General features: G+C 39.2%; 1 protein-coding gene across 5 annotated transcripts in view; it reads right to left on the bottom strand.

Moving 5' to 3' along the window:
* The window catches only part of bbs9 (Bardet-Biedl syndrome 9), a 194,973-nt gene that overhangs the window by 130,108 nt on the left and 45,741 nt on the right, over nucleotides 1-19,124 (bottom strand). For 4 of the 5 annotated variants that reach the window (XM_030158122.1, XM_030158119.1, XM_030158120.1 and 1 more), the window contains 2 exons: nucleotides 6,837-6,941; nucleotides 4,265-4,279 (listed from right to left, as the gene is read on the bottom strand). In XM_030158122.1, coding sequence (XP_030013982.1) covers nucleotides 4,265-4,279; nucleotides 6,837-6,941 — 120 coding nt within the window. The remainder of the gene's footprint in view (nucleotides 1-4,264; nucleotides 4,280-6,836; nucleotides 6,942-19,124) is intronic. The other variant, XM_030158123.1, reaches the window with a different exon arrangement.

The raw sequence follows: 19,124 nt of genomic DNA, 5'->3' as shown, positions 1-19,124 counted from the left end.
GAAAACCTTGTTGTCTTGTTATATGTCCAAAGCACCACCATAGTGTTTCAGAGTCACAATGACAAAAATAAAAGTAGACATGATGTACACTATGAAGAATTATCCAACTCATGCATGTTTCAAGTTGATTTTCATAGTATACAGAATTGAATGAAACCTCTGGCTGCCTGGAAGGAAGGAAAATGTTTAACAATAATCAAAAACATCTCTGTATCCTTAGGAAAAATGGTCTGCAGTAAACCTGGGAGGGAAATGTAAATAAGCTACATGGAACCTTTGCATCATTAGGATCATATTCCTTTTAAGCAAAAATATAATGTATGTATTTCAAACCATATTTTGGATAGTAATCAACTATTTACTGATTAAATTACTTTTTATGTTGTGTACTGTATTACACATACATATATTTTATGGCATAGGATCTCAGTATTGTCTAAAATTCAACTCATTTTTTCCCCTACCTTTGAAACTCCCGTTTGAGTACTAATTTTGCTTTCAAACATCTATCTGACTTTTCAGCTACCATTAATTCTACTTTGAGGACTGTCTTTTTTAAGGATTGGACCAGGTGGTCAAGAGGGATCAGGATGAGGATGGCAATCAAAAAAATAGCTAGGCTAGAGGGGTCTCAAAAGCTAGATGAAGGAAGAGGGTTTGGTTTTTTGTTTTGTTTTGTTTTTTTTACATCTGAAGGCACATAGTTTCTGGCACGTGCAAAGCAGGGGGCCGGGGAGGCTTGAGCCCCTGTTGCTTTGATCCTCTGCCTACAAGTGCCCTTTTTGCTATTTTTTTTTTGTTTTTTTTTTGTTTTTTTGTTTGTTTGCGCAAAAAACTGCATGACTAAAATTTTGGTGACTAAAATTTTGATCAATGATAATAAATGTTACGAGTGGTTTAATTTGGCTGTCACTGGACCTGGTCATGGTGCCCTTTCATCTCTGTCACGCCACGCCCCTTCCTCCTGTGCAACCGTGTTTGCAACACACACACGCACGCACGCGCACACATGTCCTGGTCTGGATAATGAATGAGGAGGAGGGAAGTGCCGCGATTCAAGGTATGTGAGAGTCCACCCCGCTATCTGCCCAAAACATTCACTTGTCGCTCTGGTCCTGTTCTTCAACATCTATAGTTTTGGGGCCAAAAACCGATCGTAAGTGAGTAAATAATTCAATATCATCGTCACGTCATGGCATTAGCTCACAGACTAGCAGGCTCTAACAGCTGGGTGCCCACCTGAGTCTGAGTCCTGCTGAAGCAGTCACACACACTTGCTTATGTTTTATTTCCATAAACTGTTGAGTTTTAGCCGCAAAATTGTAACACATGGTAATAGTCCTCACTTTTGAGACTGAGAAATATATATTTTACATTGTAGAAAATGCACATCTTTTACAGTAGCCTAATGCAGCCTACTGTACACAGAATAGGTGCAGTCTGAGTCTAGTCTAATTAGTCATATAAATTTATTGAATGAAAATAAGCAACAGCCAGCCCACAGTTTTCAAATAATTTTAACAAGGTATTTCCAAGGACTTGCTTGGAATGTGGAGTCTGGAAAATAATGATAATACTGAATGATAATAATACTGATAATGATACTAATGATGATAATACTGAATGATAATAATAAATATAGTAATAATAATGATGATGATGATGATGATGATGATGATGAAGATGTAGCATTAGTATTATATATCTTTTTTGGAAACTCAGTGACACTTTTCATTGGATTTTGTATTTATTCCCATTCACACTGGTGGCAAACTACTGTTTTTGCCACATCTGCCCACCACCAACCACTCACTCATCCCTTACATTCACTCATGAATAATAAAATAACTTGACATGCATGGTGTGTATGTGGGTGTATTTGTTGTATTTCTCATATATTTTATTGTTTTGTTCTTTAGTTTGAAGATGCCTCGCAAACAAAGACACATTAAACAAAAAAGAAAGGAGCTACTTGAAGCTGCTAAAAGTAGCGGATCCCTTACCAACTGGGTGAAAAAAAGTACTACTGGTAAGCACAATATAAGGAATAACATTACATACTATTCATGGGCATTAGGCACACCATTCACACACATTAATTATCTTCCTGTAAATGTCTGCAGTTCCAGAATTTGTCACATTTGGGATGGGGATTATTCAAGACCAGTGAGACCATCCTTTTCAGAGTGATCTTCACCTGGCCTGCAAGGAGGCTACAACAAGAAAGAATTTCAAACCTAATTTTTATCACTTTATTCAACTTCATAAGTTATTACATATTGTTATTGTAGCTGTCTGCCAAACTAATGTAAAAATGTATACTTTGTGTAATGATTTATTAAACATTTCAAATCATATGTAATTGGTGGTTATTCATTTTCATGTGCCCTTTTGGAAGTTTGAGCCCCTGCCCCTTTATAGCTCTCTGCAGGGCCCTGCATAGTTTCATAGTTACTTGAAATTATTTGTATAATAATACCATTTAGTCCAAATGTGATGAATAGATCGGAATGGATGTAATGTTGATAGTTGCACAAAACTAAAAGTTGCATTTGTGTGTTGTATGTATGCCTAAATTAAATATTAAGATGACAGATGGATTATAGATATACATCTTTATCTCCAGTAAGTTGCATTTATCTGTCAAAAAATGACAAGACAGGAGAAAGGCTTCAAAGACTGACTTAGTAGTAAACAACAACCATGGCTTGAGAGTGAAGCCAATGCAAATGTATGTTAAAGTGTAATACCACCGGCCACTGCTGCTGGCCTCGTTCCAACAGACTTACATTGACCTCCCTTCATTTACTTTATTCTGACTCCCTAGTAACTGTAGTGGTGGCCTATCTTTAAAGAATTGCAAGATTAATGTTAAGACTAGCAGAAATCTTTGATGCCTGTCATCTCAGTGCATTCAATTAAACTTACTTTTTCCTGACAGAAAGCTCACTTGTAGTTATGATTCAGTTACATGATCATGACCATTAAGTACACCCCTTTATCATTTTAGCTAGCATTAGCCTACCCTAGCACTCATCCAGATGCACCTTTTTTTATCCAGATATGATCATTTCTGGCTCCAGAAACCAAAGAGACCCAAAAGATAAAGACAAGGCTTCCAAACAGTAGTTCAAAAATGATATCATGACAGCTCTGTTCAAAGCGTATGCACAGTCGTACAGTCTATGCAACTTAACTTTATTCAGTACTATGGTCATAAGTGAAGCATATGAGAACACACCAGTCACCAGTGTGTTAAATGTTTTTTTAGCATTCAATGAGCCAATTAGAGCTTTGCAGTTAGGAAACAGGAATGAGGAACTGAGCAGCATTGATTTCTTTGATCACTATGCCAAATGTTAAGTGAACCGGCTAAGTAATGCTAGATGCATATGAACACAGCCAGTAGAGTAAAACATAAACAGACTGCAAAGTGTGTGCACCTCTGCATGGCCTCTAAGTTCACTGCAGATTTTAGATTAAAGGACATCCTATTTTGAATCCAAGCACACAAACTCAGACACTAAAACAAACACAAGTTGACAACTACAACCACTACTGCTGCTAGAGTGTGTTTCTGTCCGCCTTCATGTGTGTGAGTTATGGGGATATAATTATTCTATACAGCAGTAAGGAAATATGCATGTGTATACAAGTGTGCACATGTGTATGTGCAAGTTTATGTGTGTCTGTACAGACTCACGCCAAGTATCACATTACAGTAATATAAACAGTAGGCAGCAGTCTCTTCCTGTATACAATATGAGTGCGTATTGGAATGCACTCTGTACTGTACTGGAGAAGTGAATACTTGTAGGGTTTTCCACCAAGATATGGAGCCAGCTCTTGGGAAAAAGTAACCAACGTCACTCTGTCATATACCCTGATCAAAATTATGGCATGTTTAAAAAAGTCTGCTTACTAAATGTTATGTGGTCAGTTACTGCCACTGGAAATTGGGCTTGTGTATTTTAGCCAATACATTCTGTAAATAAACATTAATAATTAAAGCCACACATATTCCTGATAGGAACATTTGTATGTGCTCGATCATTACTACCATTAATAATTTTAACTGGTAGCTAGTAATTTTGGAAAGTTATCCATGCATGCATAAAATATATTTAGGATATTACACAATATCTCCTAATACACAGTGCAGTGAACTAATATAGATGTGTATGGGCTTAGTACATTTGTCTCTTATTGTGTGCTGTGTTGCCACATGGCCTACTCTATTCAGCACTACTAACCATACACTCACCTCTGGGATTAAGGTCTGCAGAAAAGAAAGAAAGGGTTAAAAGTTAACAAAAATATTCAGGAAGCTCACAAAGAAGCAAAGCAGTGAAGGAGGCATAGTTTCTGGTATCTGGTTTTATGTAGTGCAGACCAGTTACAAAGGGACACCCTAATGTAACCTAGGCTGTAGGTGGATGTTCTACCATATAGTCATTTCATCAGACTTGCAGCTGTATGTCCTGGGCACATGGGTGAAGACAGGTGCAGAGCTATCAACTGATCACCATCTGGTGGTAAGTTGGATCTAGCAAAGGACGCTGGTCAGGCCTGGTAGACCTAGCCTTACAAGCGCATTACAATGCTGTATAAGAAGCAAAAAGAGGGAAACACAGGAGTAGTGAGCATCAGAGCCACTATCCAGGAGGAAACAGCAAGCCTCCAGGAATATATCAAGAACCCGGCCCCCAGTGAGCCACCTGCTAACTGAATGCCTCAGGCAACAGAAGACCTACATCTATCTATATGCTGACTACAGAACAAGAAAGGAGTGTTCAAAACCTGATACCTTGTGTTAAGATTTAGTTAAACATGTTACTGAGAAAATCTATTTGTTGTCTACTAAAATTGCTGGATGCTTTCCTCTGGGAAGAAGCATAGACCTGCATTTATAACTGTTCAGACCTCAGCTGTAGAGGAGAAATGACTTAGTGGACCTCTTGCTATTTTAGTTGAATACCCTTGATTTAAAGGGTGACATTTGCATTGTGTGAAATCTTCAGGAGCTGTTTTCATTTTGGCCTAATATCTTATTTTGCTCCTGCCCTTAAATCAACCGTTCAGTGTGGTGGAGGGGCTGTGTGCCCTTGTGATCATGGAGCCATGGAACACCATCTCCCTGAAGGGGTAACTGCCCAAGCTCGTGCAGAAGGTTGAGAGATACTGGCTAGATATAGCTGGGTTCACCTCCAGTCACAGTTTGGGTTCTGTTAGTCATACTCAGTATGGCCAAATGCATAGTGAGGGTTTGCTTGACAAACCTGGTACACAACCCTGTTTGAAAGATCTTCCACTTCCACCTCTGGCAGAGCTTCAACCATGTCCTGAAAGAGTTGGGAGACATTGAATCCAAATGGGCCATGCTCAGCACCTATACTGCTGAAGTGTCTGTTCTCAGCAGTGGGCGCAAAGTTGTTATTGCCTGTTGTGGCAGCAATCCTTAAACCTGGTAGTGGACACTGGTACTAAAGATTGCTGTCAACCTGAAGGAATCCCATGAGGCTTGGCTCACTTTTGAGACTTGAGAGGCAGCTGATAGGTAACAGCAGTCCAAGCAAGCAGCAGCTGTAGCATTTGCAGAGGCAAAAACTCAGATATGAGAGGAATTTAGTGGGGTACGGAGCATGACTATCGGATGTCTTCAAAGAGACTCTGGCAGCCCATCAAGCAACTCAGAAGGGGGAAACTGTTGTTTAGAGTATGAATGGAGCCCTGTTGACCTCAACTAGTTATGTTGGTAGACAGTGGATCTATTTAATCCTGTTGATCAGTGGGTCTCCTTGATCCTGTGTGCCTTCTGTAGAAAAAGCAGAGCCTGAGACCTCAGTGGAGGAATCACTCATCACTGTGGCAGAGGTGTCTGAGATGGTTAAACAAGTCACCGGTGGGTGGGCTCCAAAAATGGACAAGATCCAGCTTGAGTTCCTCAAAGCTCTGGATGTTGTGGAGCTACCCTGACATGCCTCTTAAATATAGCACGGAAGCCACTGGATTGGCAGACTGGAGAAGTGGTTCCCCTGTTTAAGAATGGGGACTTGATGGTGTGTTCCAACTATAGGGGAATGAGACTCCTCGACCTCTGCAGTAAATGCCTGGGTTCTGAAATGGGGAGTCTGGATGATATTTGTACTTGGGATTCAAAAGGAACAATGCCCTTTTTATCCTGGTCATGGAACACTCGACCAGCTCTTTACTCTCTACAGAGTCCGGAGTCCGCATGTACTTTGTGGATATGGCAAAGGAATTCAACGTGTCCTTTAGGGTATCCTGTAGGGGTTGCTTCAACAGTATGGGGTCAATAGCCTACTGTTACAGGCTATTCAGTCCCTGTATGAATGGAGCCAGAGCTTGGTTCACATTGCCAGCAGTAGGTCAGCTTCATTCTTAATAAAGGTTGGATTCTGCCAGGGTTGCCCCTTGTCATAGATTCTGTTCAGAATTTTTATGAACAAAAACTCAAGGTGCAGCCCAGGAATGGGGGCTATATCCAAACTGATGGCCTCATGATCATACCTCTCCTTTTTACAGATGATGTGGTCTTGCTTCATCATACTGTGAACTCCAGCTTGCATTGGGGCTGTTCGCAACCAAATGTGAAGCAGCAGGGATGACAATCAGCACTTTTAAGTCTGAGGCCATGGTCAGAAGGAAAAGGGTGGGTTGTCTCCTGTCCTCAATTCCTGCCCCTTCATGTAGCACAGCTCAATACTACAACTGTTTCTAGGAAACAGTGTCTGATTGAGTGTTAATGGTTTTTACTACAACTAAGGTAACTCACAGATCATGGAAAGCAGCATTTTGTATACTTAGGAACTTACCAGTTGGTGAGGTGTAGGACACTGTTATGTCTCCTGTCAGGTCAGCAGGGGGATAGTGACCATTAAGGAAAACTGAAAACGTCACTACTGTAGAAGAGCCAACACCTAAAAAGAGAAAATGCAAACAACATATGACCATCAAAATAGTAACAGAGGACCTATTTGCTCTTGGGTATCTTTCAACATCTGATTAGATTTTTTTTAAAAAGGGCATTTTTCAGTAGTATACGTCACTGATATAAATGTATCACCCAAAGACAATGAGACCAAGAAAACTGGGTATTTCATGAGCTATGATTAGCTCATTAATAAATATGATAGGATAAATAACAATTAACATTTTAACAAGAAAACTTAGAGATGCATTTGAGAGGAAAACATTTATGGTTAGAACTGTGTTCCTGGCATTGCAACTTTTTCAGAAGATCCATTAAAGGAATGGATAAGTTTAGGGTAGCCCAAGGCAAGAAATGTGAAGTATTAGTGACCAAGGGAATAAACTTTTTTCTTTGTTTGTTTGTTTTTTAAATATACAAATAGTAGTGCATTGACCCATGGGGTCAAACTCCACTGGCATTTTCAACTGAATAACCTACCAGCTGACATGTCTGTTTCTGCAAATGAAATATGACACCATGGCAACGTGTTTATCTGTTGCTAGGTAACCCACTTTAATGATGATTCTATGCATAGCAATGTGATTGGCCATTGGGAGGCCATTGTATTACAAAATTCCCAATAACTCCTGAAATATTGGTCCTATCTACTTGCCGTTTTTGTTAGTTTCTTTCTTGGCCACACATATGTAAGTATGCCAAACTGCAGCAGTCAGCTCTTTCCGGATTTTGTGTGATGCCAGAGGCACTCACACAGTCCACTTCCCTTTTATGATATAGGATTGCAGACAAGATACGTCAACAATATTCCTTCTTAATTAACATATTATATCAAGTAAGGCTGTGGGAGGAGGCTTTTATTACCTCCGCCAAGGAACGGCGGAGATCATGTTTTCATCGGAGTTTGTCTGTCTGTCTGTCTGTTTGTTTGTTTGTTTGTTGGTCTGTTAGCAAGATAAGTCAAAAAGTTATGGACAGATTTGGGTGAAATTTTCAGGAAATGTTGATACTGCCACAAGGAACAAATTATTAAATTTTGATGGTGATGGTGGGTGGGGGGACTGATCTGCCTTGGCAAGAGGTCTGCGCTCTCCGAGTGATTTTCTGGTTAGAAATGAAAATTACTATTAAGCCTTTATTATTGAGTGAGGAGCTCAGTCACCAGGGAGAAGCTCGGAGTAGAGCCGCTGCTCCTCCACACTGAGAGGGGCTAGCTGAGGTGGATCGGGCATCTGTTTCGGATGCCTCCTGAACGCCTCCCTGGGGAGGTGTTCCAGGCATGTCCCACCAGGAGGAGGCCTTGGGGAAGACCTCTTACACACTGGAGAGACAATGTCTGGGTGTCTGGGGAGAGGGAAGCCTGGGCACCCCTGCTTAGACTGTTGCCTCTGTGACCCAGCCCCAGATAAGCAGAAGAAAATGGATGGATGGATGGATGGACGGACGGACGGACGGATGGATGGATGGACGGACGGATGGATGAAGGCCTTTATGTTTAACTCCCTCTGTTTGGCATACCTATTTGGTCATGCCATAGTACAAAGATTCTTTGTTCTCTCTTCAGCTGTTCCGACTGTTCTGCTATGTGTAAGCCATTGAAACATCAAATAATGGAGTTCGATGACAAGAGACATACAGTACCAGGTAAGTTTGGGTTATTTCTGGTTATTTCTTGGTAATTATTACTATGTACAACAGTTAATGTATACTGCAGACAACAACAGTGTTGTGTAGTCAACAAAAAAAGCTTCACTTCAATTCCAATCTGGTGGTGTAAAATTATAAAATTTCTTAACTGTCCAAATACTTATGGACCTGACTGTACCTTTCAGCATCGATGGTGCCCTTCCTGACGTGCAAGCTGCCCATTCCATAGGCACTAATAAACCACCATACCACCAGAGATGTACACTTTCTAAGTGAGCACTGATATTAGGCTGGAGGGTTAGGCTACTCTTTAGTCAGTGGCAGCCATGTTTTACGAACAGAATTTTAAATTTAGATTTGTCTAACCACAGAGCAGTTTTCCATTTTGCCTCCATCCATCTTTAATGACCTTCCTGTCCAGAAAAGTTGGCAGTGTTTCTGGACAGTATTCACATATAGCTTTTTCTTTGCATTATAAAATGTTAACCTGCATTTGTGGATGGCATAGTGAACCATGCTCACAGACAATGATTTCTAGAAGTCTTCTTGAGCCCATGCAGTAATTTCTATCACAGAATCATGGCTGGTTTGATGCAATGCCACCTGAAGGCCCAAAGATCACGAGCATCCAAAACAGACTTAAGGCCTTGTTCCTTGTGCACAGAGATTTCTCTAGATTCTAAGAATCTTTTCATTATATTATGTACTGTAGATGATTAGACACAATTTTACATCTTAGTTTCATGTCAAACTGTGATTTGAATGTATTGCAATGTCCTTTTAAATTGACAAACATCATATATGTAATGAATGGCATGCTTTACGCTAGATCAAAAAATGATTAGTCTCTTAATAGTTCAATTAGGTTCATACTGTCTACTAGAACTTATACAGATTTCCTTTTCTTATTTGTCAGACAGATGGAAAAAGTTAAATCACTTGTTGGGTCACTTGTTGTTCCTGTGGCGTGTCATTGTCAGCTGATTTATCCTGGTTTGCCCCCTACTGCCTGGCATCCAACACAATACAGCATCCCAGGTGTGGGATAAGGAAGGAAACCCACACACACGGACCAATATCTGTTATGGACTTCAGAATACCCAACCACGCACAAAGTATCAGCAATCAGAACATTATATGACAGGGCCACCATAGTCACAGACACACAGAGAAGAAGAGGAGCAACACATAAAAACCGCACTGTCAAACTGCCACTATCTATGATGGGCCATAGAAAAAATAAGAAAACAGGTCAATCTCAAAGGAACACAGCAGGGAACAAGCAAAACAAAAAAGAACACACAAAAAACCAAAAACACTAACATGGTTGTACTTCCAAACATCAGAGGCACCACAGAACATATCCAAAGAGCAATGAGAAAATATCACATTAACACCCCAGTAAAACCACACATCACACTGACACAACTACTGTGCCACCCAAAAAACAAAATACCCACAGAAAATAAACACAGTATCATCTACGAAATACACTGCCTCTCATGGAATAAGACCTATGTTGGAGAAACAGGAAGAGCATTTGGCACAAGGAAAAATGAGTACAGAAAAGAATGTGAGAAAGAGACAGCAGCAAGACATACACACAAAACCAAAGAAAAGGCAGAACAACAGAACATGAAATCAACATGATAACAGATCACTGCAAAAGACAAAACCATATCATGCACTAGGAAGAAGCCACAGTCATCCACTCTGAAACCAACAAATACCACAGATGGATCAGGGAGGCCATAGAAATAAGAAAACGGGCCCCGAGGACCATGAACAGGGATGAAGGATCCTACACCTGGAATGCTGTCCTCTGTGGGATGCCAGGCAGTAGGGGGCATAATTGCCCCCTGTTGCCTGGCAAACCGGGATAAATCAGCTGACAATGACACGTCACAGAAACAACAATTGACCCTTCTGAGGAGGGCTACAGGTTGTAGCTGAAACATATAAAGGTAAAAGAATTAACTTTTTCCATCTGTCTGACAAATAAGAAAAGGAAATCCAGATTAGTCTCTTACCATCGACAACCATGTGTAATTTTTCCTGATAAAAGGTTCTATGGTGGTCCATACTGCAAAGGGAAGGATTTCACCTCTCACTTCAGTAGAGGGAGTAAAGACTTACTGCCAGAAATCAGCTTTGCTTTTGATCGCAGAAATTTGTTCACACAAAAGGTCAACCAGGCTGTTAGGATGCCTGTTAAAGAGTTAAAGTAAATAATTAAGAACAAATATTTTATCATTTTGATAAAATGTTAGGCCATACCTTCAGAAAATGTCATGTTATGTTGTTGCTCATTGTTGGAGAGTATGTACTATTACATAGACACATTTTTTTATTATACCATTTGGAATAGAAAAGTTTAGTTTTAATTAAACCATGGCATTGAAAGAGGGAAAAGAAACAGGGCAAGAAACACAAAATGCACATACACACAGACATTTGCAAAATAAGCATTTTTGAGGTGTAGAGCAGGGGTGTCAAACATGTGGCCTGCGGGCCAAAACCTGCCCGCCAAAGGTTCCAATCTGGCCCATGGAATGAATTCACCAGTGCAAAAATTACACTTATTACAATTTTAACAAAATTATGCCTGTTACTGAATGTTTTTTGCCTTTGCAGATCCACTGTGATCTGTAATGCACATGTATAAATAAGTTGAGACAGATTATTGTTGTTAAAACTGCACTTATTTTTCAGAAATTTCAGTTAGTACAGGTTATTTACATTTATTTGTGACATGATAGTTTGTAAATTAGCGCAAGAGTGAGCAGAGCACAGCAACCCTAACATTAAACATACACATAGTGTGTGTGTGTGTGTGTGTGTGTGTGTGTGTGTGTGTGTGGGTGGGTGGGTGGGGGTTATATTACATCTAATGGCTTCATGCAGTCACAGGGTGTGTAGTGGTGTAATAGGGCAAGATGCTCCTGAGCACAAACTTTTACAGGTGACTGAACTTTAAGTGTGTGTGTGTGTGTGTGTGTGTGTGTGTGTGTGTGTGTGTGTGTGTGTGTGTGTGTGTGTGTGTGTGTGTCCCAGTGGAAAGTGTCTGGATTGGAGTTTGCAGATCTTGTATCACTTATGCAAACCCTATTTCCACAAAAGTTGGGACATTTGTAATCACAGCTGAAATGTATGATTTTTTTAAAAACTAATTTCAACCTTTAACTGGCAAAAGCACAAAAAACATCTTCATTGAGCATAAAAGCAGCATCCTCCTAAAAGGAACAAACTTTTTTGTAAAAACTGACAAATAGACAAAGAAAACAAAATATTTGTCAATGTAAAATAGCAATGAATTTCTGTCAATCAGCATCTGCAATACTTTATATGGTGAAAAGATTCAAGGAACTGGCAGCTTCAGAATGCAAACGCTAAGGCCAGAAACTACTGCTGATTGTGTGTGACTGTCAAGCCCTCAAACATCATTGCACAAAAAATCATCATGTCTCCATGATGAATATAGACACATGTACTGGGGATCATCTTGAAAATTTCACAGTCCATGGCTGCATCCAGAAATTCAAATTGTTACCCTATTACATAAGGAGAAAGCATTATGTTTCTTCTGTGTACAAATGTCACAAAGTCCTCTAGACCCAAGCTCATCTCAAATAACTGAGGGACACTGAAAATGTGCTTTAGTGAGATTAGTTGACTGAAACAGACACTGGGAATTTAGATGCTCAGTCATCCAGAAGGTGCTCAGAGTAGAGCCACTGCTACTCCATATTGTGAGGAACCAACTGAGATGGTTCAGTCATCTGGTCAAGATGTCTCCTGGACACCTCATTGGTAAGATGGAATGGTCAACTAGGAGGAGAACCCAGACTACACACAGGGTACATTGGGGGTGGTAGCCATGGAGAGAAAGGTCTGGGCTTCACTGCTACGGCTGTTGCTACAGCAACAAAGACCATCACTGACTGATACACATGCTTACTAAATTGACCAATTGTGACAACTATGGACTATTTGCTGGGTTTATAGGAAAATGCACAACTTGCTGATCACTTGGAAAAGTTCATTTATTTAAGCTCAAACTTGTAAGCTTGCTGCACTTAAAATATTTGGATTTCATCTGGAATCTGATTAATGGCATCTTTAATCATAGCATATCCATAAAAATAATAACAATGCTGGTATAACTCCATATATGAGGCAGTGTAGAGACTTAATGTTTCCATGGTATAAGTACGCAAGCAAACACATACATAGGTGAGAGCGAGTTGAGGTCTCACATGTTAGATGAACAGAGATAAAAGGAGGGTCAGTGACACCTTTTCACTCCTTTTCCAACCATTTTCTGTCCCTTTTTCAAACATCGATCTTCTGTTCTTTTGCTTTGTCCTTTCTGCTACCCATTCTCTCCTCATTCTTTGCTCGTTCCTCTTTCTCCCATATCATCCTGTCATCCTATCTGTCAGCAGTAGGCTTTTAACCTCTGTGTCATGGAGGTCAAACAGGTCAGACTAGTTTAAGAGCTTTAAGTGTTACCATGCCCATTAAAGCTAACAAACAACACATAAGAAGAGGAGACACAAAATGACCCCTCCTCTCTGTCTCCATCCATCTTTGTCTATTCTTTCATATGGTCAGGGACACAAGTAGAGGTCAGGTCATCTTTTTTTCTTGGCACCTCTAGTGTTATTGAGGTTAGTAAGTTACACTAACAACACCATCATAGGATCTTGTCATGCAAATGCTGATGACATTTTTACCATGCCAAAAAGCCAATGTTAGACATTAGCTAACCCATTACCCATCGCACTATTCACCTTGACATCTCAAAATGTGAACCACCCTCCATTTTACAACTGTGCAAAAGTAGTGAGACCAGTTTATGTTTCCAATTTCATTTGAATATTGTTTATTTTTAACATTTGCTATATCCTAGTGAAAAGCAACACATACTATTTAACAGGAAAAAGAAAATATAATCATTCACCTCTAACATTATCTTCTCCTAATTGGACCTAATATTAGCCATTTGTAAATTCAGCATATAGAGACATTGTTCAGCAGTGAGTTGTGTGAATCAGTGCAGGAAGGGGTCATGTGCTGTGCTGAACAGATTGTTTGAAAAGTACCCATCAAGCAATACATGCATGGCAGGTCAAAAAAAAAAAAAAAAATCAAGGTTGAAATGGAGTCCTGAACGAGGCTTGGGTTGCCAAATAAAATAGGAATGTTCCAGTTGAATGGTCTTCTTCTCGCATGCCTGATTATCAGTATCTTCTGCTCTGAAATTACCAACTCTGTAACAAAAAAAATTTTAAAGAAAAATTGGGAAATTGTAATTGGAGTATCACAAGCCATGTGCAGTTACAAAAAGCAGAGGGGGTTCACATTTTGATGCCCCCTGCTACACAGAAGTTACCAAAACTCCTGAAATTAAATGGTCTTTAAGTGGCCTATGCCCATCTCTTGTTCCTGGCTTGTTCCTTACTGCCACAAGAGTAGACATGATTATCCTAAAGCAGGGGTCAGCAACCTTGGTCCTAGAGAGCCACTATCCTGCATGTTTTAGATGTATCCCTCTTCCAACACACCTGATTCAAATGATAAGCCTATCATCAAGCTCTGCAGAAGCCCGGTAACGACCATCAGGTGTGCTGGAAGAGGGAAACATCTAAAACATGCAGGATAGTGGCTCTCTAGGACCAGGGTTGCTGACCCCTGTCCTAAAGGTTGAGGTTGTAATACTTGACACCTCAGGTCAATTAAACTACTAACTGCTTGGAAGAGGTTAGAGGTCAAGACAGATGAAGATGTCTATCTATACCACACAGGAGATGATAAAGGGGCCTGTGTTTAATTTTTTTTTTTTGTGTGCGAGTGTGTGTACACATGCATGCACTTGTGTCTTTCCTGTCTTTGCTATATGCAAGTAATATAAAATCCAATGATGAATAACTTTCTTGAATGTTTTACACTTTGTGAAAACTCTTTCTCACTGTAAGCTCATTACTTTTGTCTTACCTCCCTGGCATTGTGTTAACACACATCCGAATGCTCCAGACCAGCAAACTGCCAAGACTGCTTTTATAGACGTGGTTGCACTTGCTGATAGTCAATAAATCAAAGGTATTTGCTTTGTGGCAGTTCCTCTCTGGCTGCTACTTTTCTTGTAAATGCCTGTGGAAGCAGTAATGGTGTACTTTTTCACACTCTACTTCTCCCTTTTGGCTTCTTTGGTTGAATAAGTAATGGCATGGTGTTATCTGTTGTGTGTTTTTCCCATTTAAGTCTAGATTTAAATAATTTTAGAACCTGTTAAGGACCAGACGATTTATTATGTCCTGACAAATGAAGTGAAAGCATAAAATCCGTCGTTTTGTCATTACTATAGGTTCAATTATAGTATACAATACAACATTAACCACAACTAAGCTGATCTTGATTAAAAAGCTCACAACAAACAACATAAAATGAAAAAAATGTGCCTTTTTTTCTTTTCTGGACATGACCAGGTTGAAATCCTGACTGGCCAGAAAGTTTACTTGACTGGTGGAGCTGCATTCTCTATCCATTCTGAATTCCTATTCTATTTCACTTATAATACATTCAATACATTCACCAATAATACATAATATAATCATTTGCAATTGAGCTGTTGTACAGGGCACACTTAAAATTAATTTTAGTGGACTACAAAAGTTTGGGTATCCCTTTTATTCACAATATGAAGCCAAAGAGTTGTACAAATTAGGCACATCTTTTTTATTTTTTTATTTCACTTTTATTCATTGATATATTAATGGGAGACTTGAAATCACAGTAGAAAGGTTTATTTTTCATGCTACAATAGTGCTTTGACAGGAAAAAGCAAAGGGGCTAAAAGATAAAGCTCAAAAGGTCCAGTGTGCAAGGGCCCGTGTTCGTTGCTGCCAATCTATTTCCATTTTGAAATTAAAAAAAAAAAGGAAAACATAAAACGACCTGTATTTTGTTTTCCGTTTTAAAATTGGTAAACGAAAAACAGACTTGTATCCTGTTGTTTTTCATAAAATCAAAAAAACAAAAAATGGGAAATGACTCTAACTGACCTCAGGAAACAAGGTGGAAAATTGAAAACTGGAATTGAGGTAAATAATCCATGTACGATGCATTCATTCGTTATACCGTTTGAAAATAAAATCAGAAAAACCACATTTTGGTTTTATTAACATACCTGTGTGTAATTTTACTCTGATTGTTTTACATTCAAAACAAAAAATATGAAGTTATTATTTTGGTTTTATTATTAGGACATCAGAAGTGTGAAGTGGTAGTGCATGGTGATAAGTTTTATCAAAGTCATTTAAAGTATCTCTGGTTTATCTACGATGGCTGCACTCGAGCCTCTGGCAGATTTCATTATGGAGCTGTTTACAAATGTGCCGACCCATGCAGAAATCAGCCATGCTTTATATCGCCAGGGAGCAACACAGTGCTCTTCATTGATAGTAAGGAGGTTCTGCTCGCACCACAACCTTTGATGTTAAAACCATGCAGTGACAGTGATCTCTTCGATTTATCAGGTATGTGCAGTAGTACGAAGCTATACCTGTAAAGCTTTTTTCTACACAAATTATGTTTTGGAATTTAGCACCAAAACAAAACCCTGTCTGTTACAGACAGTTCCATCCTATGGATGGAAGTTTTTGACAGGACACTTGACATCCATTGGAATACGTGCTGGAGAAACAACACCAAACAAAACATAAAAGCTGTTTTTTTCAGTGTTTCTCTCCATTGTATAACTAAAAAAATGGTCTGATGTTTCATTTTAAATTCAAAGCTGCAGGAGGCTTTCGTCACCAATTTTTCATCAAATCTGTAAAACCTCAGTTATATCCTAAGTATCACGAATCTGTAAGTCTTTCTGTGATTACTCACCTGAATCTCTGCCCTCACGGTGAACAATTTCGGAGTGTCATCCATACTGAAAAAAATGATTTTGACCCCTAGTAAATGTTATATATAAATATCAAGCATATTTTAATAAAATATTTGTATTATTTGACTCCACTAATAAAATATAAATAATTCCAACATAAAAAGTCAAAATTATGGCAAACGTATTTCGTTCAATTAAATCTAACTCGAAAAAAATTAGTTCATCTTAATTTGCCCATAATGCTGCGTTCGATTACACTCGGAACTTGGAAAGATCCGGGTCAGAAATTTCAACTTCTGAGGAGGGCCACAGTAAGTTGATGTTTGCTAGGATGTCTTTCGAGTATTTAAAAACACTTCTGGAGAAGTACATCAGCTATTCAAGGGAGAGAGAAAAAGAGAAATGTCATACGCTGAAAGTATGACTTCTCCAACAGCCATGAACGCACCAGCAAGGGGACTCCTGTTTGGGAGGTTTGAATTTGGCGCATGCGCACACACACGCCGCCTTTTCAGGATCTTGGCGCATACAAGTCGGTTAGCCTCCTCACTCTGGACACCTGCCACCTACTTTGGGTAAGTCTTTAATATTCATCAATGTGTCTTAGCTTTACTTTAACCACAGTGTTTATACATTTTACTTTACGTTAACACTTTACGTTTAATTCGGTTCTAAGCCGCTACCTAGCCACTATCAGAGATGGTGAGGTGAGTTAGCTATGACTCAGCCAGACTTTTTCAGACAACTGGACTCCTGCTCCAACAATCTCCGAATTTTTTCATTGTGTTTCGGGTGCATTAATTGCCTGGCTTGCTGAAATCGGAGGGCCTTTGTTTTTCTGGGCGGCAGAAGCGGTGGCGCTGCTGCTGCTGTCCACCACACACACCTATGCAGCCATTATCACCTCCAAGTTGGTCTTCTCAGTTTAGTACCAAGTCCGGTTTGGTTCTGCGGCTTACTTATTTACTGTGTGTATGTTTCTGCATTATAGTTGGTTAAACACTGAAAGAGCCAACTCGTTTCAAAGGTGTCTGACTAGTTTATGTATAATTTTTGGAGAATTGATGTTGATGCAGTGCATGCTTTGGATGCTGTGAAAAGTCAGTGTAATGCTATGAATAGGTTATTTTTAGTATGCACAGGTTTGACTCACTAGATGTGGCCGTTACAGATATAAGACATGCAACAAGGGACATGACATTACAACCTCAAAAAACAAAACATAAACAACTTATAAGACCTTGTTTTGAACATGAGAATTATTTGAAAATGTCTGTATTTACTATCAATGCATTTCTTTTAATTTGTGATTTAAAATGTTAATAAATGAGTTAAAAATGTTCATTTCTTAAAATGAAATGTGGGATAAATGAATGCTGTAAGGTGAACTATAGTCATTTCGCAGTAGTATAGCACAGAAAGTAATCTCGTGGTGAATAAATACCTGAAATAACATAGCATCTTTTTCCTTACTTAACTCTAATCTGTCTTTTGTTACACATGTATTACTGAGGCACAGTTGCAATGTAGACTTTTTACTCACAATTTTGTATATTTGTGTTCTTACTTGGCAGGTCTAACTCAATGGATTTTCAACCCAAGCTTGGGACCTTTATATTGTTTGGGTAAGTACACTTAACAAACAGATCCCTCACAGCCATGTCAAACTTGGAAGTGATACATCAATCAGTCAGTTTAAATTGAACATTAATTTCATAATAGATCTGCCAATTGTGCTGAGGATAGATAAAGTATAGGTCTGTATAAGTGCAGTATCTTTCTTAAGGTTGCTCTGGGGTCAGAAAGGATGGGACAAGCTATACATGTCACATATTACATAATCACACATTATTATTTTGTAATCAAAGAAATAAGGTTATTTACAGTATAACCAAAGGTTGAAAATGAGAATTCCAAATATTTCTGGAATTATTCAAGTGTTTGGAAATGTTTTTAATCAGTGGAATCTCTTCACACAAGGTACGAGTGATGTTCATTGGAGAAGGGCAGCAGTCCTCAAGGCACTTTGCCTCTACTTTGGTGAGGATGATGGACATCTTATCCACAAGTATATGGTAAGTTAGTGTATTTGCTTTTCATTTCTGAATGTAACTTATATTCTTAACCTGTAAAAGGTTTCTAAAAATGTTGCTGTAGCTGCGGTTTGCCATTGGGTCTTTCATATTGACAGAGGTGTCTAGTGTGTGTAAAAGAATCAGCTCTTATTACAGTGCATGATAATAGATTACTTGACATGTAGCTTAGCTTCTAGTGCTGCTTTACCTGTTAAAGTCAGTATGGTAAAATGTTTTGTTCCTGTCGCTTAAACTACATTATATTGCCAAAAGTATTTGCTCACCTGCCTTGACTCGCATATGAATTTAAGTGACATCCCATTCCTAGTCTATGGGGTTCAATATGACGTCGGTCCACCCTTTGCAGCTATAACAGCTTCAACTCTTCTGGGAAGGCTGTCCACAAGGTTTAGGAGTGTGTTCATGGGAATTTTTGACCATTCTTCCAGAAGCGCATTTGTGAGGTCACACACTGATGTTGGACGAGAAGGCCTGGCTCTGTCTCCGCTCTAATTCATCCTAAAGGTGTTCTATGGGGTTGAGGTCAGGGCTC

The sequence above is a fragment of the Sphaeramia orbicularis genome, chromosome 16, assembly GCF_902148855.1.
Source record: "Sphaeramia orbicularis chromosome 16, fSphaOr1.1, whole genome shotgun sequence".
Classification (NCBI taxonomy): domain Eukaryota; kingdom Metazoa; phylum Chordata; class Actinopteri; order Kurtiformes; family Apogonidae; genus Sphaeramia; species Sphaeramia orbicularis.
This window is presented reverse-complemented; position numbering and strand designations above follow the sequence as displayed.